The 22222-nt window shown below is 38.9% G+C and overlaps 3 protein-coding genes across 6 annotated transcripts in view; 2 read left to right on the forward strand and 1 right to left on the reverse strand.

Annotated features, from left to right (window-relative positions):
- Positions 1-14326, forward strand: part of LOC411301 (dynein heavy chain 10, axonemal) — a 42136-nt gene extending 27810 nt beyond the window's left edge. Inside the window, exons 25-58 of the mRNA XM_026442968.1 lie at positions 1444-1835; positions 1893-2030; positions 2155-2345; positions 2442-2617; positions 2701-2954; positions 3034-3561; positions 3901-4059; positions 4129-4392; positions 4495-4749; positions 5684-5954; positions 6059-6336; positions 6421-6685; positions 6765-6979; positions 7037-7225; positions 7291-7482; positions 7564-8018; positions 8094-8289; positions 8361-8577; positions 8670-8982; positions 9062-9356; positions 9469-9929; positions 10042-10319; positions 10387-10541; positions 10636-11388; positions 11465-11803; positions 11893-12094; positions 12165-12307; positions 12386-12547; positions 12617-12920; positions 13021-13232; positions 13314-13481; positions 13549-13728; positions 13828-13974; positions 14059-14326. Of these exons, the coding sequence (XP_026298753.1) occupies positions 1444-1835; positions 1893-2030; positions 2155-2345; positions 2442-2617; positions 2701-2954; positions 3034-3561; positions 3901-4059; positions 4129-4392; positions 4495-4749; positions 5684-5954; positions 6059-6336; positions 6421-6685; positions 6765-6979; positions 7037-7225; positions 7291-7482; positions 7564-8018; positions 8094-8289; positions 8361-8577; positions 8670-8982; positions 9062-9356; positions 9469-9929; positions 10042-10319; positions 10387-10541; positions 10636-11388; positions 11465-11803; positions 11893-12094; positions 12165-12307; positions 12386-12547; positions 12617-12920; positions 13021-13232; positions 13314-13481; positions 13549-13728; positions 13828-13974; positions 14059-14205 (8894 nt within the window). The 3' untranslated portion in view covers positions 14206-14326. The remainder of the gene's footprint in view (positions 1-1443; positions 1836-1892; positions 2031-2154; positions 2346-2441; positions 2618-2700; positions 2955-3033; positions 3562-3900; positions 4060-4128; positions 4393-4494; positions 4750-5683; positions 5955-6058; positions 6337-6420; positions 6686-6764; positions 6980-7036; positions 7226-7290; positions 7483-7563; positions 8019-8093; positions 8290-8360; positions 8578-8669; positions 8983-9061; positions 9357-9468; positions 9930-10041; positions 10320-10386; positions 10542-10635; positions 11389-11464; positions 11804-11892; positions 12095-12164; positions 12308-12385; positions 12548-12616; positions 12921-13020; positions 13233-13313; positions 13482-13548; positions 13729-13827; positions 13975-14058) is intronic.
- Positions 14327-14383: 57 nt separating this feature from the next.
- On the reverse strand, positions 14384-16013 carry LOC726361 (ufm1-specific protease 1). Of its 2 annotated transcripts, none has more exons than XM_001122104.4 (3): positions 15616-16013; positions 15367-15537; positions 14384-14758 (listed from the first exon to the last, which is right to left on the reverse strand). In XM_001122104.4, exons 1-3 carry the CDS (start codon positions 15748-15750, stop codon positions 14399-14401), a joined length of 666 nt encoding a protein of 221 aa, XP_001122104.1. In that variant the 5' UTR covers positions 15751-16013; the 3' UTR covers positions 14384-14398. The 2 variants fall into 2 exon arrangements, with proteins under 2 accessions (XP_001122104.1, XP_006567506.1); XM_006567443.3 differs by having other exon boundaries at positions 15367-15517; positions 15616-15754.
- Positions 16014-16105: 92 nt separating this feature from the next.
- Positions 16106-21335, forward strand: LOC552643 (transmembrane protein adipocyte-associated 1 homolog). 3 transcript variants are annotated; one of them, XM_006567445.3, is made up of 8 exons: positions 16106-16590; positions 17086-17289; positions 17352-17647; positions 17730-17926; positions 18006-18066; positions 18136-18322; positions 18402-18531; positions 20340-21335. In XM_006567445.3, exons 2-8 carry the CDS (start codon positions 17141-17143, stop codon positions 20490-20492), a joined length of 1173 nt encoding a protein of 390 aa, XP_006567508.1. In that variant the 5' UTR covers positions 16106-16590; positions 17086-17140; the 3' UTR covers positions 20493-21335. The 3 variants fall into 3 exon arrangements, with proteins under 3 accessions (XP_006567508.1, XP_625021.3, XP_006567507.1); XM_625018.5 differs by lacking the exon at positions 20340-21335 and having other exon boundaries at positions 18402-19801; XM_006567444.3 differs by lacking the exons at positions 16106-16590; positions 20340-21335 and adding an exon at positions 16640-16995 and having other exon boundaries at positions 18402-19801.
- The last annotated feature ends 887 nt before the right edge of the window (positions 21336-22222 follow it).

Here is a 22222-nt window from a genome sequence, read left to right on the forward strand (position 1 = left end):
ACGAAATTTGTCAAACCAATTTTGACACTGCCGTTCTTTTAAGGCTTCGTCGCCATAAACAACACATAACTTTTTGTGAGCTTGCGTTTTTCCCTTTGCGAAAATAAAAAAGCAAAATATGACGATAATGTTCCTTTTGATTTTCCATTTTTCAACGAACGCCAAACGAAAACTACACAATCGATCAAAAAACTTTTTTTACCGATTGATTGGTGAACTGCCAATTATCAAATAACAAAATGTGTTTTACATTTGGACTACGCCAGCAAACCTAAAAATTCAACTGAAGCCATCTATGAGCGAAATCCGCAATTACTTAGTTGCCAACCCAATACAACAACGTTGGTTTACAACAAGTTTGGTGGCCGAAGTTCGAAAATTTTATACGAAATATGATAAAAGTGATGTTTCAATCTCGTCGACCGTGGAAAGATTAATTGAAAAATTGGCGGAGAGTGGATCAGTTGGAGACGCTGATCGCATCGGTCGTCCAAAAAGGAGCCGTTCGAACGTCGATATCGAAGCAACGCGCGAGAGCATTGGTGAAAAGGCAGGAACGTCGATTCGACGTCGTGGACGAGAATCGCAAATTTCGAGGAGCTTTCTACGGCGTACGCTCGCCAAAGATCCGTGTCTTCGCGCTTGCGAAATTCGATTAACGCGACAACCGAAGCCCGACGACCGCGAACGGCGAACAGAGTTCGTACAATGGATCGTTAATCGCGAAAAAGCGGATGCTGGTTTTTCCAGCGAAACGATCCCAAGCGACGAAGCGCGTTTCCATCTCGACGGCTTCGTTGATCGGCAAAATTGCCGCGTTCGGGATTCGGAGAGGCCACGCGTGATTGGCGAGAAACGAACGCGACCGCGACGCGTCGTCGTTTGGCGCGGATTTTGGCCAGGAGGCGTCGTTGGACCGTGCTTTCTCGAGGACGAGGCTGGTCGAGCGGCGACCGTTGACGGCGCTCGACGTCGCGACGCGATAACGCGGTTCTCTCCGCCGAAATTGGACGACGTCGACGTGGCCAATGCGCGGTTTCGACGAGACGGTGGCACGCGCCGTGCGGCCGATGAAACGATTCGATTGCCGCGCGAGACGTTCGCGCGCTCTCTCGTTTCGGCGATCAGAATTGGATCGTGCGATTTAACGCCACTAGATTTCTCCTTACGGGGTTGTTCGAAGTCAAAGGTCCGCGTCGACGATCCCATAAGCATACGTTCATTACGAGAGGAAATTAAACGCTGCATCGACGAAATTCAGCCACGATCGTGATGAAAAATTTCAACGAAAGGGTGTTTGTTTGCTCGATGCGTTATTCCACGCTTAAAAGATAAATATCTAAAACTCTCTTTTATGTTTAATTAAAATCTTGCGTTAATTTTGGGACACCCTTTATATTCGTTGGATCGAAGATCGAAGATGGATCTTTTCGTGATGGACAGGTCGACACGAAGAGTTCGAGTCGATGATAGTCGCGTTGGACAAGTGTCAGAAATCGTTGACGGATTACTTGAACAGCAAACGGGCAGTTTTCCCGCGGTTCACTTTCCTCAGCGACGACGAATTGTTGAACATCCTCGGCAGCGGTATACCGATCGCGATTCAAGAACACGTGGGCAAGATGTTCGACAATTTGGACAGATTCAGGTTCGAGTTGAGCGAGACGGAGCGCGAGATAGTGACGGCGTTGATCTCCGCCGAGGAGGAGGTGATGGACTTCAGGAACGTGGTGTTGGCCGAAGGGAATATCGAGGAGTGGATGGTGCTCGCGTTGGAGGAGATGAAGAGGTCGAATCGATTCCTCACCAAGAAAGCGGTGTTCAATTACGGGAAGGTGAGCGGGGAAAATTTTTCGAATTAATATTTAAAATGTTAAGATGTTTTTACGTAGGTGAGGAGGCCAAGAACGGAATGGATGCTCGATTTTCAAGGGAATATGGTGCTGTGCGCTAATCAAATATGGTGGACCGCAGAGGTGGAGGACGTGTTCGTGAGAATTTCTCACGGCCAGATGGAAGCGATGAAGAACGTGAGCCATTTTGTTTTTATTTATATATTATTTATTATATTATTATATATATATAAAATTATATATTATTATATTTATATATATTTGTTTCTTATCCTTCCTTTCATAAATATTGTTTTCACAGTATTTGAAGCAGTTGAACAATCAGTTGAACGAGGTGGTGACGTTGATGGGCGCCGACACGTTGACGAACAACGACAGGAAAAAGTTCGACATGGTGTTGACGATCGACGTACACATGAGAGACATCGTGGAAGGTTTCGTGAGGGACAGCATCATAGATCCGTCCGAGTTCGAATGGGAGAGTCAGTTACGGTTCGTTCAATCTATTCCTTTCGATTGCTTCGATTTTCCGCGAATCGAATCGATAAAGCAACGTTTTCTTTTCTTTTTTTCTTTTTTTTCGTCAAGGTTTTACTGGATTCGAAGCCTGGACAACGTTTGGGTACACCAATGCACGGGCGTGTTCGAATACGGTTACGAGTATATGGGATTGAACGGGAGACTCGTGGTCACGCCTTTGACGGATAGAATATACTTGACCATCACGCAAGCCCTGTCGATGCATCTGGGAGGAGCACCCGCCGGTAAATATTTTCGACGCCGTATATATTATCTTGGCGAGAGCGAGAGAGAGAGAGAGAGAAAAATATCGTTCTCCTCTTCTAAGGTCCCGCCGGGACGGGGAAAACGGAGACTACGAAAGATTTGGCAAAAGCTCTGGGATTATTGTGCATCGTGACTAATTGCGGCGAAGGAATGGATTACGTGGCGATAGGGAAGACGCTGGGTGGACTGGCGCAGTGCGGTGTGTGGGGATGCTTCGACGAATTTAATCGCATCGATATATCGGTGCTGTCCGTCATCTCCACGCAACTTCAAACCATACGATCCGCCTTGATCGCGAAAGCGTCTCGATTCACGGTAAATCTAAACAAAAATTCAACAACAAAGTAGAAGAAAGAAAGATCGTATCTAATATCTCTCGAAAAATATGTGTCAGTTCGAGGGCGTGGATATAGCGCTCGACTCGAAAGTCGGCATATTCATCACGATGAATCCGGGATACGCGGGTCGAACGGAACTTCCAGAATCCGTGAAAGCGTTGTTCAGGCCCGTGGTGTGCATAGTCCCGGATAACGAGCTGATCTGTCAGATCAAGTTGTTCAGCTCCGGCTTCTTGACCGCCAAAGTCTTGGCCAAGAAAATGACAGTCCTGTACAAATTGGCACGCGAGCAACTGAGCAAGCAGAATCACTACGACTTCGGGTTGAGGGCGCTCAAGTCGGTGCTCAACATGGCCGGCCACTTGAAAAGGACTTCCGGCGACTTGTCCGAGAATCTGGTGCTGATGAGAGCGCTACGAGACATGAATCTTCCTAAATTCATCTTCGACGATGTCCCACTCTTCCTTGGATTAATAGCCGATCTGTTCCCCGAGCTCGACTGCCCCAGGGTTCATTATCCCGATTTTAACGACGCCGTTGATCATGTGATACAAGAACAAAGTTACGTGCACTTACCCGAACAGGTATTTTTAATCTTGGAATTATTATCACGAAAACGATCGACTTATCTCGAAGAAAATAACTCGAAACTGACTTTGAAATTATTTACGAAATATTAAATACATTACACGAAAAAGAATTGCCTTAATCGAATATTGTAATTGTTTTTCATTGCAATCTAACCGAATTCTAACCTTCTGTCTTGCTTCTTCCTTCTGGTAATTATTTTGGGGAAAATGTAATTGGGATTTTGGCAAAAATTCTAGATTAATTAATAATAATCGCTGAAACCAAGCGATTGAAAATATGAAATTCAAGCTTCCCAGTATTTTATTCTTAACAATAATATTCCAATTTAACAGGTCGATAAAGTGATTCAACTGTACGAAGTGATGATGACGAGGCACTCGACGATGGTAATCGGGCCAACAGGAGGCGGAAAAACCGTCGTGATCGAAACGCTTTGCAAAGCGCAAACTCGACTTGGCATGCCTACCAAACTCTACACCTTGAACCCAAAGGTATCCGTTCGATTAAAAAAATAAATAAAAACCGAATCGATAATCTCTTTCTTACTTTTATTTAATTAGGCGTGTACCGTGAACGAATTATATGGCGTGTTGGATCCGGATACGCGCGATTGGACGGACGGCCTGTTGAGCAAAATTTTTCGAGAGGTGAACAAACCGTTGGACGACAAAAGCAAGAGTGAGAAAAGATACATTCTGTTCGACGGCGATGTGGACGCCCTCTGGATCGAGAATATGAATTCCGTAATGGACGACAACAAATTACTCACTCTGGCTAACCAAGAGAGAATCAGAATGCTAGGCCATTGCAGTTTATTGTTCGAGGTGATCCACTTTTCTATCCGATCTTTTCGCGGATATCGTCGTGCACGTTGGATTTAATCTGCCAATCGAACGGTTATTTTCACGCACTATTTTTGGCAAAAGGTAGGCGACCTGCAATACGCTTCACCGGCCACCGTGTCCAGGGCAGGTATGGTGTACGTGGATCCGAAGAATCTGGGCTATCACCCTTACATGCAGAAATGGATACGTAGTAAGAGCGAATCGGATCAGGAAACGTTGACCGCGATGTTCGACAAATACGTGGATGCAGCGATTACATACATTATAGATGGAATGTTCGGATTGCAGCAGCTCAAACCGCTTAAGATGATTATACCGCAAACCGGATTGAACATGGTATCGATTAGACGTTCGTACGTTAATTAGTTGGACGGTTCTTATGAGGATTATTAAAGAAAAAATTGCGTAACCTTGCGTAATCGCATTCCTGATTTGTTAGGTTATATCACGTGAAATTTTTGATCGGAAGAAAAACAATATAGATTTCAACTGATATATTTTATTTTTATAAAACTTCATAGCGTGAAGAAATTTTTCGAATGCTACGATTAAAACTTCTCGAAATATTTCATTTTTTAAAAACAATTATGCATGATGAAACAAGTGATAATCGGTTGGTGAAATATCTGGTGAATATAATGGATGCATTAAAATTTCATATTTCGATTCGCAACTTTTGATCCTCCTTTTCCAATTTTTTTCACTTTACCCATTGCACCCAAAAATGTCTGAAAATTGTGATTGAAGATACGCTTAATTCTGCGGTTTGTTTGTGGATTAATTTCACTTTAACTTTCGATTTATCTTTGTTTAATATTGATTTCGATCTATCTCATTTCCAGATCTAAATTTTTGAAACCATCATCGAACGAATAATCCTCTCATTGATAAAATTTTCTCCGAACTAACCTAATATTTAATATACTTCAGTTCCTAACTTAAACAGGAATTCTAAATTCGTTCTAAATACTATATTGTTCACTTCTCAAAAAACAGTTAAATTAATACAAAAAAGAATTTATTACACAAAGAAAATATAAGAGGATAACAGCAAAATATACTAAGCGAAATATAGGTTAAGTAGAGTTTACAAATCCCAATTAATTGTTATTTATTCTAAAATTTCACATGATATAACCTAATACAAGAAAGGAATTTTTATCGTTTAATTTTGATTAGTAACGTAGATTTCAATCGCGTAAAAGATCGAACAAGAAGTCATATTTATTACATAATTGTATATACGAGAGAGAGTTGCTCGTTTATTTAGGTAGTTCAACTTTGCTACGTGTTCGATGCCCTTCTCGTGGTTTTGGACACTGAATTGGCCTCTCTTTTCAAAATCGAGGAAGAGGAAGAAATAAAATTGGAACCACAATACACCAGGCAGGAAAGTTTCGAAGCAATGTACATTCAAGCTTTGTACTGGTCCTTGGGAGCCTCCCTGGTCGTCGAGAATAGACCCGAGTTCGACGATTTTGTAAAGAAAACTTGCGGTTTCATGCTTGTCCAGGACACCGTTGAAAAACCAGCTACTGTGCGTAAGTTGATAAAGATAGAAATAATAAAGTGAAAAAAATTATCGATCGATGCGTAAAATGGAGAAAAACTCGATATAAATTCGAAGATGAATAATTCGACACAGGATACATTCCCGTGACGAATAAATTGTTGTACGATTACTTTTTGGACTTGAAACAAAATATCTGGGTCCCATGGACGTTAATGGTTCCCGAATATGTACACGACAGGAAGAAACATTTTTCCGACATCCTAGTTCCTACTATGGACACTTTGAGAACCACGTGGTTCGTTCAAATAATGAACGAACGAGAACGACCAGCACTTTTGGTCGGAGAGACCGGTACCTCGAAGACTGCTATCATTCACGAGTTTCTTCGACACTTGAGCGCTGAAAAATACGTAAATTTCCAAATTTTCTAATTATCAATAATTTAAATTTATTATACGAGTATGTTTCAATTTTTCACGATATAATTCGATCAGAATCAACTTATGATAAATTTCTCGTCGAGAACGACTTCGATGGACGTGCAAAGAAATATAGAGGCTGCCGTGGAGAAAAGAACGAGAGAAACTTACGGGCCACCTCCTGGTAAAAAACTGTTGATCTTTATCGACGATATGAACATGCCATTGGTGGACACTTATGGCACTCAGCAGCCAATCGCTTTTCTCAAATTCTTGTTCGAGAAAGGTGGCTTTTACGATCGTGGAAAGGATCTTTCCTTGATGTACATGAAAGACATGTGTAAGTTCGATCCTAGATCAAGATTAATAGATGGTTTTGGACTTCGAATAGTCGAAATAATTATTTTTCGCGACGACAGGTTATTTGGCAGCAATGGGAAAACCGGGTGGAGGAAGGAACGAAGTGGATCCGAGATTCATCTCCATGTTCTCCATCTACAATGTCGTATTTCCCGCGGACGAGACCCTCGATTACATCTACACGAGTATTCTGATCGGGCATCTGCAGATATTTTCAGAGGAAGTGCGAGATATCGCGATAACTTTAGTGCAAATTACTTTGCAACTTTATAAGGTATTTCTCGATTTCTTTTTAAAATTTAAGATTCGTACAAATTCGATTCTCTTCCAGATAGTTTTGGCTGAGCTATTACCAACGCCGAACAGATTCCATTACATCTTCAACATGCGAGATTTGTCGAGGATCATGGCGGGTCTTCTTCAATCCCATCCCGATTATTTGCCAACGGTGAAACAGATCGTTAGACTTTGGAGAAACGAGTTCATCAGAATTATATGCGATCGTTTGATAAACGAAAACGCAAGTATCGAGAAGGTAAATTTACAGGAAAATTTACATCTTTATTTATAATTTCCTGATTACAGGATACGAAAATTGTAACCGATCATATACAAAAAAAGATCGAAGAATATTGGGAAGAGGATCGTAAAGTGATAGAATACGCGATGAGGGATCCGTTGCTGTTCGGTGATTTTCGAAACGCGATTAACGAGGACGAGCCAAGATTCTACGAAGATCTGTTGGATTACGAGGCTGTCTACAGTTTGTTCTTGGAGGTTCGTGATTCACACGTTTTTTTTTCCTTTCTGATATTTAAACCAAATTAATATAATATATTGATATAAAACACTTTTCAGATTTACGAGGATTACAATGAAAGAAACGTGAGCAAATTGCACATGGTCCTTTTCAACGACGCGCTCGAGCATCTGACCAGGATACATCGTGCCCTCAGGATGCACAAAGGCCACGTTCTGGTGATCGGTATAGGCGGAAGCGGGAAGAAGTCGGTGATCAAATTGGCAGCGTACGCTGCAGGCTTTCGAACATTTCAAATTAGTCTCTCTCGAGGCTACAACGAGCCCGCGTTTCGCGAGGACATGAAGAATTTGTACAACATGGTTGGCGTGGATAACAAAAAGATCGTGTTTTTGTTCACCTCCGCTCACATCATCGATGAAAGTTTCTTGGAACTGGTAAACAACATGTTGCTGACCGGAGTGGTACCCGCTTTGTTCACGGACGAGGAGAAGGACGAAATAGTTCATTCTTGCAGGAATCAAGCGGTAGAGGCTGGCTTTGGCGTCAGCAAGTTCGACTCGAATTTTTAATCTCGAATTTTCATACGGATATTCGTCCGATAACGAAGAATTATTTTATCTTTCAGAGAAAATGTGTGGTCGTATTTCGTGAAAACGAGCCTTCAAAATTTACGAATAGCACTTTCGATGAGTCCGTCTGGTGATTTGTTAAGGACGAGGTGTCGAAGTTATCCCGGCCTGGTCAGCAGTACCACCATAGATTGGATGTTCCCTTGGCCCGAACAAGCATTGGTTTCCGTGGCCAATGTCACTCTTAGCGACGTAATTATCTCTTCGATTCCATTTACTATTAGATTATTTATTCCATTATATTACCTTCGTATTCGTTTCAGAATCCAAACATACCGGAAAGTTTCAGAGACATTATAGTGGAACACATGGTGCTCACTCATAGATCCGTCTGCGAGTACACGGTGGATTTTCAATTAAAATTACGGCGAAGAAACTATGTGACGCCTAAGCATTATCTGGATTTTATAAACGTCTTTCTACAGCTTTTGGTGGAAACGAAGAATTACATAAACTCGCAATGCAATCGACTTTCCGGAGGTTGGTAGAAAAAAAGGAAAGAAGGACTCGAAGGATAACAAAAAAAAAAAAGAAAAAGAAAAAGAATCTCTTTCCAAAACGAACTTTTAAAGGTCTGCAAAAGATCGCCGAGGCTTCGATGACTTTGAACGAGTTAAACGAGATTCTAGCCGTGCAAAGAGTAAAAGTAGCCGACCAGACGAGGAATTGCGAGCAATTGTTGGCCTCTATAGGAGAAAGTACGGATATCGCGATGGAGAAAAAGCAGTTCAGCGAGAAGGAGAGGCAGGCGATAGAAGTACAGAGAAAGATCATTAACAAGGAAGAGACGGAAGCCAAAGAGGCGTTGGCCGAAGCGCAACCTGCCCTGGACGCGGCCCGATTGGCCCTTGGAGAACTGGATAAAGCGGACATCACCGAGATAAGGTCTGTTACTTTCCTTTCCTTCTTTCTTTCCTTTTATGAAACGCGAATTATTAAATAATTTAAATAAATAACAATCTAGATCGTTTGCAACGCCGCCTGAACCCGTACAGATCGTCTCAGAATGTGTGGCGATTCTAAGAGGCGTGAAAGAAATCTCTTGGAAGAGTGCGAAAGGAATGATGAGCGATCCAGCGTTTCTAAGACAATTGCAAGAGATGAATTGCGACAAGATCACTTTGAAGCAGCAGCAAGCTGTTAAAGCGCATCTGAAGAAGACCACGAAATTGGATCAGATGCAATACATCAGCAAAGCAGGATACGGCTTGTACAGATTCGTGCTCGCTGTGCTGGATTACTGTGCCGTTTTCAGAGAGGTTCTTCTTTAATCTTCTGAGCTCTCTTTCGTTGCTTTATAGTTACTTTTATTCACTTCCTCGACAATTATAAATTCTTTCCCTTTGACGCTTTGATATCCTCTTTCTCAAGGTTAAACCAAAGATAGACCGAGTTAAGGAATTGGAGGCCGAATCGGAACGAGCTCGAAAAGCTTTGGAAAAGGAGGAACGTGAATTACGAAGGCTGGAAAAAACCATCACAGACTTAAACGCGAAATACGAGAAAGCTATGGAGGAGAGGCAAAAGTTGCAGGAGGAGACCGATCTGCTTCAGAGACGTTTGATAGCCGCTGATAAATTGATCAGCGGATTGTCCTCGGAAAACGAGCGATGGAAAAAAGATTTGGAGAACTTGAAAATTCAGATAGAGAAGATCATTGGAAATTGTCTTCTCTCCGCTGGATTTCTCGCTTATTGCGGTCCATTCTCGTACGAGTACAGAAATCACATGGTGTACGAGGATTGGTGGAACAGTATAGTGACTAAGGAGATCCCTTTCATGGATACGTACAAGATTCAAACGGAACTGACTAACGATGTTGAAATTAGCAAGTAAGATATTTATTTATTGTTTATTCGTTTTCTCTTATTCGAGAAAAATGTCACGAATTCTATATATAAAATGGAAAATCGAAAATTCTAAAGAAGCGAAAATTTGTTCAAGATGGACATCCGAGGGTCTACCACCGGACGAGCTATCCGTACAAAACGGAATTCTGACGTTGAGGGCATCGAGATTCCCCGTTTGCATCGATCCTCAGCAACAAGCTCTGAATTGGATCAAAAAGAAGGAGCACAAGCATTTGAAAATTCTATCGTTCACCGATCCAGATTTCTTGAAACAGGTGGAACTGGCGGTAAAGTATGGTCTACCGGTTCTCTTCCAGGACGTCGATGAAATCGATCCCGTGTTGGATAACGTCCTATCCAAGAACATACAGAGTACACTTATATCTTATATTCTTTAATTTCTGCTTAATGATGATGATTAATAAAATTTTAATTATAGCTATAGGAGGCAGATCGTTCGTCCTTCTCGGTGATAAAGAAGTGGATTACGACCCGAAATTTCGAATGTACCTTACCACCAAGATGTCGAATCCTATATTCGATCCTGCTGTATACTCCAAGGCCACAGTGATCAATTACATGGTGACGTTAGGGGTTCGTTCTCCAATTTTCTCTCCAAATTGTTTTTATCCGTTCAAAAATAAAAAAAAAACGCGCATGAATCGATTGAAAAATTAAAAAATTACAGGGCTTGGAAGACCAATTGTTGTCGGTGGTCGTTCGAACAGAGAGGCCAGACATCGAGGAGCAACGCGAATCTCTGATCGCCGAGACAAGCGAGAACAAGAATCTTCTCCAGCAACTGGAAGACAGTTTGCTTCTTGAAATAGCAACGAACAAGGGAAACATGCTGGATAATATCGAGCTGATCGAAACTTTGGAAAATACGAAAGCCAGCGCCGAGGATGTGATGAGAAAATTGTATCTCGCCGAGGTTACAGCCATTGACGTGAACAAGCTTCGAGATGGTTATCGATCGGTGGCTCAAAGAGGAGCGATACTCTTCTTCGTTCTGGCGGATATGGCTACGGTTAACTCGATGTATCAATACTCTTTGATCAGTTACGTGGAGGTGTTTATTTACTCGTTGAGGAAAGCGCTTCCGGATCCGACGTTGCAACGCCGTCTGCAGAATATCATCCCAATGTTGACGAAAAATGTTTACGATTACGGGTGCACGGGAATCTTCGAGAAGCATAAATTACTGTTCTCGTTCCAAATTTGCACAAAGTTGGAACAAAGTGTAAACAACGTGAGCCAACAACAATTGGAATTTTTCATCAAAGGGTGTATCAGTTTGGAGAAGGCGCCTAAGATTAATCCTACGGAATGGTTGCCAGCGACTGGATGGGCCGATTTGTTGAAATTGAGTACCGATTTTTCGGAAAAGTTTGGAAATATCGCGGATGAACTCGGTACGCATACGGATGAATGGCAAACAGTAAGTGGAAATCAAATATTTCCAACTTCGAATAATTCGCATTAATTCTCTTAAAAAATAAATATTAATCTTTCAGTGGTTCGACATGGATTCCCCGGAATCCGTGGAATTTCCCCTGGATTATTCGAAAAAGTTAAATCCTTTCGAGAAACTCATGTTGATGAGATGTTTTCGCGTCGATCGAGTTTATCGAAGCATCGTCAATTACATCACCGACATCATGGGAGAAGAATACATCACCCCTCCGCACATCAGTTTCGAGTTAATCTTCGAGCAGAGCACACCAACTATGCCTATCGTTTTCATACTGAGCCCTGGATCCGATCCAACTTCGGAGCTAATGAAATTGGCGGACAAATACGGCTGTGGCGGTGGAAGATTTAAATATTTATCCCTTGGCCAGGGCCAGGAAATTGTAATCGTCATCCTTTGTTAACGTTTGATCAAATTATTCGTAATTGATAAGAAGAAGAGATTCATAACGCGATATCTTTTGCTTTCCAGACCGCAAAAGAGTTGCTAGAGGGTGCTGTTGCTAGAGGACAATGGCTCATGTTGCAAAACTGCCATCTACTCTTGAGTTTCACCAAAGATTTGGAAAAATTGTTGGAGAACATCGGAAAGCCTCATCCAGATTTTCGTTTGTGGCTCACTACCGATCCAACTCCCAATTTTCCTATTGGAATATTACAACAATCTTTGAAAGGTACAGATTGGAACAAGTTGCTTGCAATTTCCACCGAGTGAAAGAATTTTAAACAAAATTTTCAACTTAGTGGTCACGGAACCACCCAGTGGATTGAAGTTGAATCTCGAAAGTACTTATCTAAAAATGAGACCACAAGTGTTGGAAAGTTGCACTCATCCCGCTTACAAACATATAATTTACGTGTTGGCTTTCTATCACGCGGTCGTTCAAGTGAGTTAAACTACAGTTTATAAAGTATATTATATATTATGATGAATTCATCGTTTTTAAAAAATTGTGATTAATTAGGAGAGAAGGAGGTACGATAAGATTGGCTGGAACATAAATTACGATTTCAACGAGTCGGATTTCAACGTGTGCACCATTATTCTGGATACGTATTTAACCAAAGCGATTCAAACGAATGATACCAAACTTCCTTGGAACAGCTTAAAGTATTTGATCGGTGAAGTACGTAAATAACTTTTGTTCCCAAGTTCTAACTTGAAAAATTAAAATTTTAATGAAATAATAACGTAGGTAATGTACGGTGGACGAGTAATAGATTGCTACGATCGTCGAGTATCCGAGACTTACATGGACGAATATTTTGGAGACTTCCTTTTCGACAGCTTTCAACCTTTCCACTTTTACGTGGACGAAGAATTCGATTACGTGATACCACCAGAAGGGGATCGTGATGATTATCTCGAGTTCATCGATCAACTGCCGCTTGTCAATACTCCGGACGTGTTTGGATTGCATCCAAATGCCGAAATTGGTTATTTCACTCACGCCGCGAAAGAAATGTGGATCAATCTTATAGAACTGCAGCCCCAAACTGGTAAGTAATAAGCTTACTCTTCGTAATAAGAGTAATCGATTCGAAACGATAAGTTTGTCTATTCAAATTAATAATCGAAGAAAATTATTCTCTTATTTAGAAGTTAGCGCGACTGGAATAAGCAAAGACGAATTTATCGATAATCTTGCGAAAGATATATTGGAAAAAATCCCTGTCGAGTATGACATTAATAAAGTGAGAAAAAGTTTTGGACCAACCGTAACGCCAACCTCGATCGTTCTTCTTCAAGAATTGGAGAGATTTAATAAACTGATCAGGATGATGAAAAGATCATTGATTCAACTGAAGAAAGTATGTATCGATGAAAACGTACTCCTTTATTCGTATAATATTTTTCAAATCCTTTAATCGAATATTTATACGCATTGTCAGGCTATCGCTGGAGAAATCGGAATGGATATGACTCTTGAAAGTATAGCTACAGCGTTATATAACGGTGTATTACCAAGCCAATGGGCCATGCTAGCGCCAGATACAAAGAAAACATTGGCTGGATGGATAGAACACTTTGAGAAGAGGATACAACAATACAATAATTGGGTAAGATGTTAACTTAGAATTCATGATTCATGAATTTTCTTCTTTTTTTTTTTTTTAATATTGCTAGGCTATTACGGGTGAACCCATAGTTCTCTGGTTAGCTGGCCTGCACATCCCAGAAACTTATTTGGCAGCCCTTGTGCAAATGGCCTGCCACAGAAACAATTGGTCTTTGGATCGTTCTCTCATCTATACAGCAGTGTCGAAATTCACCAAACCCGAATACGTAGAAGATAAACCTGATCAGGTAATGCAAATTTATTAATTTGATTAAAAAAAAGATAATTTATTCGGATGCTGATATTTCTTTGTCATTTTATAAATAATTCCTAATTAAATAATATAGGGTTGTTATGTGAGTGGATTATATTTGGAAGGAGCCAGATGGGATCTAAATGAACAATGTCTGAAAAGATCGCTCCCGAAAATCTTGATAGAAGAATTACCGATATTAATCGTCATTCCAATCGAGGCTCATAGACTCAGGCTTCAGGCAATGAATTAATTTTAATCAATTCGAATATGATCGATCGAAACTGTTTAGATTAATTAATAGGTACGATTTTATAAATTACAGAATACTTTTAAAACGCCGGTATATACCACGTCTAATAGAAGAAATGCTATGGGAGTAGGTTTGGTTTTTGAAGCAAATCTCGCCACGGCGGAACACATTTCTCATTGGGTGTTGCAAGGAGTTTGTTTGATATTAAATACCGATTAAACGCGATTAGGATTACAGTGATATTAATTACTTTTTTTTTTTTACAATGAAAACAATATAAAGACGTCATGTACAGTAGACATCCTTCTAATAATTATTAAAAAAAATCTTTCTAAAAATATTCCCCATTGTATTACATTTATCCAATTTCATATACAACAGAAAATATATACATATATAATATGCTTGAAGATTATTTATTATTTCTATTTATAAATTTAACTTGAGGCAAACATAGATTGTAAAAAGAACTGTCGATAAAATTATTCAAATTTTGCCATTTTATCCAATGATAATTTTTCAATTGCTCGGTCGTTCGTGCTCTGCCGATAAAATGTGGATCCAAGATTAAAAAATATGTATTGTTGGACCCTTCATGGACTCCTAAAACGCATTTACTGGAACAATCCTTGTCTCCGCCCATCATGATCGGACTACCAAATTCCTCAAAATGTTTCTTGATAGTAGGAATATGGTCCCGCAATGCTTTACCATTTGGAACATGCACAATTTTACTAAGAATGTCGTACAAATGATTCAACACGAGGCATACCTACGGAATTCATACTTCGAATCAATTTGTTTGCTTCTATCATATTTCACAGAAGAGTATTCATTGTTTGTATCAATGAGCATATCACGAATGTTTAACATTCTTGGGTTATCGCTGTTTTGATTAGAGCGTTGAAAATAAACTTTGTAGAAATTAATGATTTTCAATGTTATAATATATTGTAAGTATATTAAAAATGGACTACTAATAAAAAAAAAGAGAAAAATCGTGTAAATATGATGAGAAATATAACCATAAGAAATATTTATTATCTTTTTAATTGATTTCTATAAATAAAAATGATAAATCAAATACGTATGATCGATAAATATATATTCGGTTCGGGTAAATAAATTTTACTCTTATTTTCACATTATTTTTGCACGAAATATTTTGATTCAATATAAAAATATTTATTGCTTTAAGTATTCGATAAGATTTTCTTGCATGATAATATGTAATTTGTTAATTAGAATTAGTAAATTGATAAGTAACAAATTTTAGGTTATAAATCACTATATATATAATAATAATTTATTATATAATAATAATAATAATAATTTAATTATAGAAGAGAACACTAATATTAATTCAAAAAATAGACTTACTTCAAAACTACCTATCCATTCCCTCGATCCAATAAATGGTTGTTCCTTGTCATTCAGCGTGACGAGCACTTCCTGTATACGTCTGATACTTGGAACGGATTGTCCCAAGTTCCCGTTCTCGATAATCCACGAACATATTGTTTGCAATGTCCTATATCCACAACCCCAACCCTAAATTCAACATTTCATCTTTTTTTTTCTTTTTTTTCTATACAAAATTAATCTAACGAAGTGACAACCATTACACACCTTATCGTTAAAACCATCGCAACAATAATGCCAATATTCGTAATCTCCTTTAACCAAGAAACTTTGGCCAATTTCCGGTAGAAGAACATTCTGATGAACATTTCTCAACAGATCGCTTGAATAATTGACAGTCATTGTTTATTCAATAAAAATTATCGAACAACATCCGTATAATACCCGTTCCTTTTCACTCGCCGAACCACGAAAAAAACCAATCTACTTACTTTCACGTCTTTCGTAATCGCGTCTGTTCGAAAAAATTTAAACAGAGCGTAGGTTCGTACGTAATAACAAATAGAGCGCGAAGCTTCGTATTTCCCGGTTTAACAGCAATTCGCGGCCATTCCGTGTATTTTTCTCTCAACACCTAACCTATCTAATTGGTTCGCACATCATCATCGTTGTAATATGTAATGATTCAGTGAAAGCGTCCGCCAAGCGAAGAAACCTTTCATAATCTAAGCAACTGTATAGTTGGAAAGTCGTTATTTCCCGTGTAGAAGATACAGTGTAGCCTTTATGATAGGCAATAAATTGTGGCGTCACCTGGAAACACGTTTTTTCGTTGGCTCGTCGTTTTCGTCGTGCAATCGGATATTTGATAGAAACGGTAAAGTACGTAATACGCAGTCACGCGCACTTCGTTACGCGTTCATCTTACTGGTTATCAAGTATACGCTCTTTGGTGGCTCGGTGTGGCGTTTCTGTGAGCGAAAAAAAGAGAGGAACAGGCCGATCAACGTGAAGCTGATCGACAGAATGGACACTGGAATCTCATAGCAAAATGACAATTGATTCAGACGAGCGTGCACGAATAAGGCGAACGGACGTATAATTGGCTGATCAAGGAAAAAAGTACTGCGCGAAATACTTGCAACAAACAAAACGTTGAAGACGGTGCGAATCAAAAGGCGAGTTATAATTTTTTTTACACGAAGAAGATGAGATCGGTGATTTTATAGATACACCTAATGGGTAAGTCGCATAAATTATGCCCGTTTATTTAATTAGCATGAACCAATTAGAACGATAGAATTCCCCGCGATTTGTCACAGTAGCGTTGTGTCAATTTGACAGGTGTACAATAGGCTTCGCCATTTATCGATTTTTCACCGATTAAACAATGAGAATTCGCGTTTATTTCGCGGGAATAAGTTCGTAACTGATTCAATGTTTATATATCATTGTCTGAATCGGTCATTGCTTTCTAAATGGTTTGAAGGTCGTCACTTGGGAATACTGCCAAGTATTTTAGGTTATGTTTATTATCACTTTAATTGGCGAATGATGCTTTGCAATAGTTCGTTTAAGTATTTGATCGGTATAGATAATTTAACTTATATTTTTTTCTTTTTATTGGGCAAGGATTGTATAATTTTCGTAAGCGTATTGCATTTTCACATTCTTAATATTAATTATCATCTGATTTACGTTATCTGATCTATATCTCGTTATTTGTTTGTTTACCAGTGAAAGATGAGTTGAGACATGATTTAAATATAAGGTATATAAAAAAACGAGAAATATGTATGGTGCAGTACGTGAAGAAGTATCCGAAAGTTGGTTGCACACGTATGATTTGAGCAGTACAATGATTCCTAATGTCAGTTCACCGATGAACGATGAAGAACACTTTTGCAAGTTCATCTTATACAAAGAAATCAAAGATTCAAGGTAAACATTGATTTTGCAATGCTTTATATAGATTTCCTGATCCAATTTATTCTATTTTCCAGAGTACGAATATGGGATATTGTCATATTGATACCAAATCTCTTGTTTCTTTTATTTATCGCAGTGAGATTTAATAGAGCACGGCTTAAATTACGAGCAACGAGTAGTCCAATATTTTTAGCATTTTACGGACTTGTCATTTGTAATGTAGTGATTTCAGTAATAAGATGTATTGTTTCAATGACTGTAAATGCAGCAGCCACTGTTGGTGGCAAAGCAGATAAAATACTGTGGGTAACAGTGAGATTTTTTCTGTTGTCCACAGAGATGAGCGTGGTTATATTTGGTTTAGCTTTTGGTGAGTTGATTTTGAAGTTGATTTTATTATTTAAAATTGCACATTAAAAATTTCCTATATATGACTGTGTATTTATTCGTAGGACATTTGGATAGTCGCTCAAGTATTCGTAGGGTATTACTTGCTACATCGTTAATAGCATTGGCTTTTACCATAACTCAAGGAACTTTGGAATTAGTTATACCAGACGATACATTCCATATTCCTAGTAGAGATTTTTATGTGTTTGGTCATGGGGGTATGATGTTTTGGTTTTGCAGCAGTCTTGTTTTTACAATGGTAAATTTACAATAATTAAACATCGTTATACGCAAATCGATTATAAGCAATTCTAGTGTTTATTATAATTTTGTTACAGATATATCTTTTTATATTAATACTGCCATGGACACGGTTACGAGACCGTTTAACCCTTCCAAGTAAGTTGATCAACTCGTCAACATTTAACGCTTTTTGTATTACACATTACACGCTATCTTTTGTTACAGCAAGAAAAAGTTTTTACGTTTACACCGGTACATTAGCCATGCTAGACTTAGTACAATCAATCGGAGCAGGTTTCTTAAATTACACGCAAAATCCCATAGGATTATGCGTCGTGGATTTTACCGCAGCGGTTTATTTGACCCTGTTTACACCTTTGGTTTATCACACATTCCTGTCCGAATTCTTTGGGTAAGCTATCAAGTCCGGAAACAATTGAATATCCTTGAAATTTACGTACAAGGACAAAGACAAGAAAATTTTGTTACAGGGTTTCACAACCTTCGATAATGTTCTCATACAAGGCACAAGTGGACGATGCAATGGACGAAGATACGGTGTCTCTGCCGCATCAACAGAGTTTCTCCTCGTTAAAAACCGACAGCGATTATATTTATCAGGTCCATACTCCATCTATTCACATGCCCTTATACGATTCACAAGCGTTAAAATCATCCTCCTCAAAGCATAAAACCTCTCTGCACTCCTTAACATCCACCAAAGATTCTAAAAATGGTAGCGGACACACCTATGAAACTCCAACCGCTTTGTATCAATCCACGTCTGGCATTAAAAGTTTTACAAGACGGCTAAGCGCAGAAAAGAGCAGTTCCGACTTCAAGAATTATCCGTTAACGAAATCTGACAATTTTATCGATTACAAAAAAAGTGCACTAGATCTGAAGTTCACTCACAATGCCTGGAAGAGCAATTCTACGTCGCAATTCAAATATGGTGGACCTAGTAGCGTCTCGAATCTTTTCTCGCCAAACACCGCTAGTAGCTTCTTGTACAAACCCGGCTCGAACGATAGCAATACCAATTTGTTTTCCTTGACGACAAAGAATAGCTTGATACACGAACGAAAACGATCGGAGGGGAACGTGCCCAGCCAATTTTTCGATATTCCACCATTGGAGAATACGTTGCAATCCATTCTGGATAACAGTAACAACGGTTCCAACGAAACCAGATATAGCACATGTAACGAGGAGGCTTTCGTGAAAGATATCATTGCCAACCAAGCTTCGCATAATACGGAAAAAAAAGAATCGAGTTCTTTGAAGCAATACACCGATACCGAAATGTCGGAGATCGACGTGGAAGACACGTCCGATTCGACGGATGCTTTACAACACGTCACGCAACAATTGTTGTCCAAACCTGTTGTTTCTTCAACGAGTGAAGAGATGTTGAGGAAACAGAAGAAGAAAGACACGAAGAAAAAAGAGTCGGGTGGATTGAGCGAATATTTATTATCTCTCACATCGCCGACAGTGAATGTCCAGTCAAACGAAAAATCTACCGAAGTAGATCCTAGTCCTTCTCCCTCCGACACTAAATTTTATACACAGACTGAATCGTTGTAAATATTCATTTTTAATAACTGATCTAAAGTCTAAGTCACTAAGTGTAGTTGTATATATATATAAGAGAATTTTAACCTCTCGATTCGTTTTTATCGATTTTAAGGATATAAAGTGAGAAAGAAAGCTCGTATCAGGATGGAGAAAAAAAACCTGAAAAATGAAAAAAAATGCATATTTGTTAAATTAATACTATAATAGATGTATCATAGTGTAAAATAGAGAAGCGCACAAGATGCTTTATTATTATTATCTGTATATATACAGCATGTCTAGATTTAATTAAACTCATTAATGTAGCCGATGCACTTGGTTTTATTTATTTATACTAACTTGTGGCAATGGATATAACGCTAACATTTTTTTTGTTTTGTGTTGCAACCAATGTCCTTCACACCGAACCTTATCGCTTTTTTTTTTTTATTTTATTTTTTTTTTTCAAGTACTTTCAGATAAAGAAGAGAAGAAGAAGAAGAAGAAGGAAAAAGAATTATAGAGAACATGTGAATTTATTTGCATTCAGCTTGAAAATATACAATCCTTACGTTGTATGTGTGCTATATATAATAAGTAGTAGTGGAAATTTTAACGGTCTTTGCACGAGATAAAATATTCTTGGAAATGGAACGTCGTAATTTTTTACACAGATATCTAAATTAAACTTTGACACACACTCACACACACTCTCTCTCTCTCTCTCTCTTTCAAAAAGTGTCGAGAAAATTTTGATCAAAAGCATTTTATATACGTATATATATATATCGTACTTTATCATTTCTCAAACGATTTATGCGAAAAGCAGAGAACGAGAATTGCAACGAGAATTGTTCTTTTGTTCACAGAATCACAGTGTCTATGACTCGACCCAATTCGACACAAATTCGACACCGGTGAATCCACTTTACGCGGCGTCTCTCCAGAGCCCGGATAGCATAACCGGTTACAGTATAGACAGTCAAGAAGGCCAAGCCCAGGCAAATGGTTATCAACAATGAATCGTCTGATCGTGGCGTGGCTCGATTCACACCAGCCACTCGCATTGGGATTTCAACGATCAATTAAGTTCAACCTAATTCGAGTTTCAATTTCATTGAAAGTGAAATTATTTCCGCGTGAAATCCACGTGGAAAAAACGTGTTCGAAAATCGTTCGATCCTCTCCCTCCCTCCTCTCCCCCCTTTTAAACAACCAAAAACTGGAACGAACGATCCCCCCTTCCCCCTCCCGTACGAACGAATCCATTGAAAGAATCTAGTCGTTACTTTAACGTCGTTTTCTTTTCTTTTCTTTTCTTTTCTTTTTTTTCCCGTCCATTTGCGATAATGCGATCAAACATTCTCGATTTTCGATTTTTATTTCGCGATAGCATTTCGAAACAATTAATTATCGCTATCTACGAGCTATTTTTTTCAAGAGGCAAAATAACAAGCTCTCGAGTTTTTTTTTGTTATATCATAAAGCGAACGAAATTTTCGTACTTGATTCGACAGAGAAGAAGCGTTTCAGGCGAGTGTTGAGAAAAAAAGAAAGAAAGAAAGAAAGAGAGAAGGATATCATTGCGTGGAAAGCTGGCCGGCGAGCTGCCGAATTTCTCGAGAAGAAAGATTTCATCGATTGAATTCATCAACTTTTTGACAACTTATTTTCTCCGTCCTCTTCACCAAAGATAGAGACCTTTCGACTTTCGCGAAAGATCCGCTGCGAACGTCCCTCGCTATTTTCCTACTTTTGCAATTAAAAGAAGCATTTTACGAAACGACGAGCAAGGACAATATATGAAAGTACGTGGTTCCCGAAATGGCGGATAGATAGACGCTCTCGAGGAAAAAGAAAGAAAGAAAGAGAGAAAAAGTTAGAATCCAAGAGGGACTCCTCGATGCTCCGCTAAAAACTATTTACGAGAGACTCCATCCATCGTGTAACATGTATATACACCCTGTATTCTAGTGTAAAGGATCGTGCTATTTATATACCAATGTATTATATATATATATATATATATATATATATATATATATATATATATATATAAAACATTATATTTATCGATATTGTATGTCCGTGAACGTGCTAGTTTAGGCAGAGACGATTATTGAATTCATCTGCCTTTTTTTTCAATTTCATACGAATCTCATTCGAAACAATGTGGCGATAAATAATATCCATTGAAATTCTGCGTAACCTAACTCGAATCAAGATACGAGCCATCGACGACGCACCGATCACTATTCGAATCGTTTTTACCGAAACGTTTCTCCTCTTCTCCCATCTCGCTTCCCCTCCATATCGATCCATCCATTTATCCCCACTTTATCTCCCCTCCCCACTCTTGCTCTCTCTCTCGCCGTGAAACGCGAAGCAACCGCGATTTTTCTACCATTTGTAACGTTGACTTTTACGTCCGGTTTTAAACCGATTTTATCGTCGTTCGAAATTCGAGATGAGAGGTGCTCGCACGATGGAATTATTATACATATATATATATACATATAATTTTAAATAACGCTCCCCCCCCTACTCTTTCCCCTCTAGGATATATCATTTGGCGGCTAAGTTTTCTAGCAATACATTACCCGTATTATATTATATCATATCTCGTTCGACCGTTTTATAACTCGAGATTCGTGGTGATGATTTTCTTTTTTGTGTAAATAAATCGCGTGTTTTTTTCGATTAAAGAGATATTAAAGAGAGGAGGCGAAAATCTCTTGTCAATTTGCGGTGT

This window comes from Apis mellifera, linkage group LG9 (assembly GCF_003254395.2).
Source record: "Apis mellifera strain DH4 linkage group LG9, Amel_HAv3.1, whole genome shotgun sequence".
Taxonomy (NCBI): domain Eukaryota; kingdom Metazoa; phylum Arthropoda; class Insecta; order Hymenoptera; family Apidae; genus Apis; species Apis mellifera.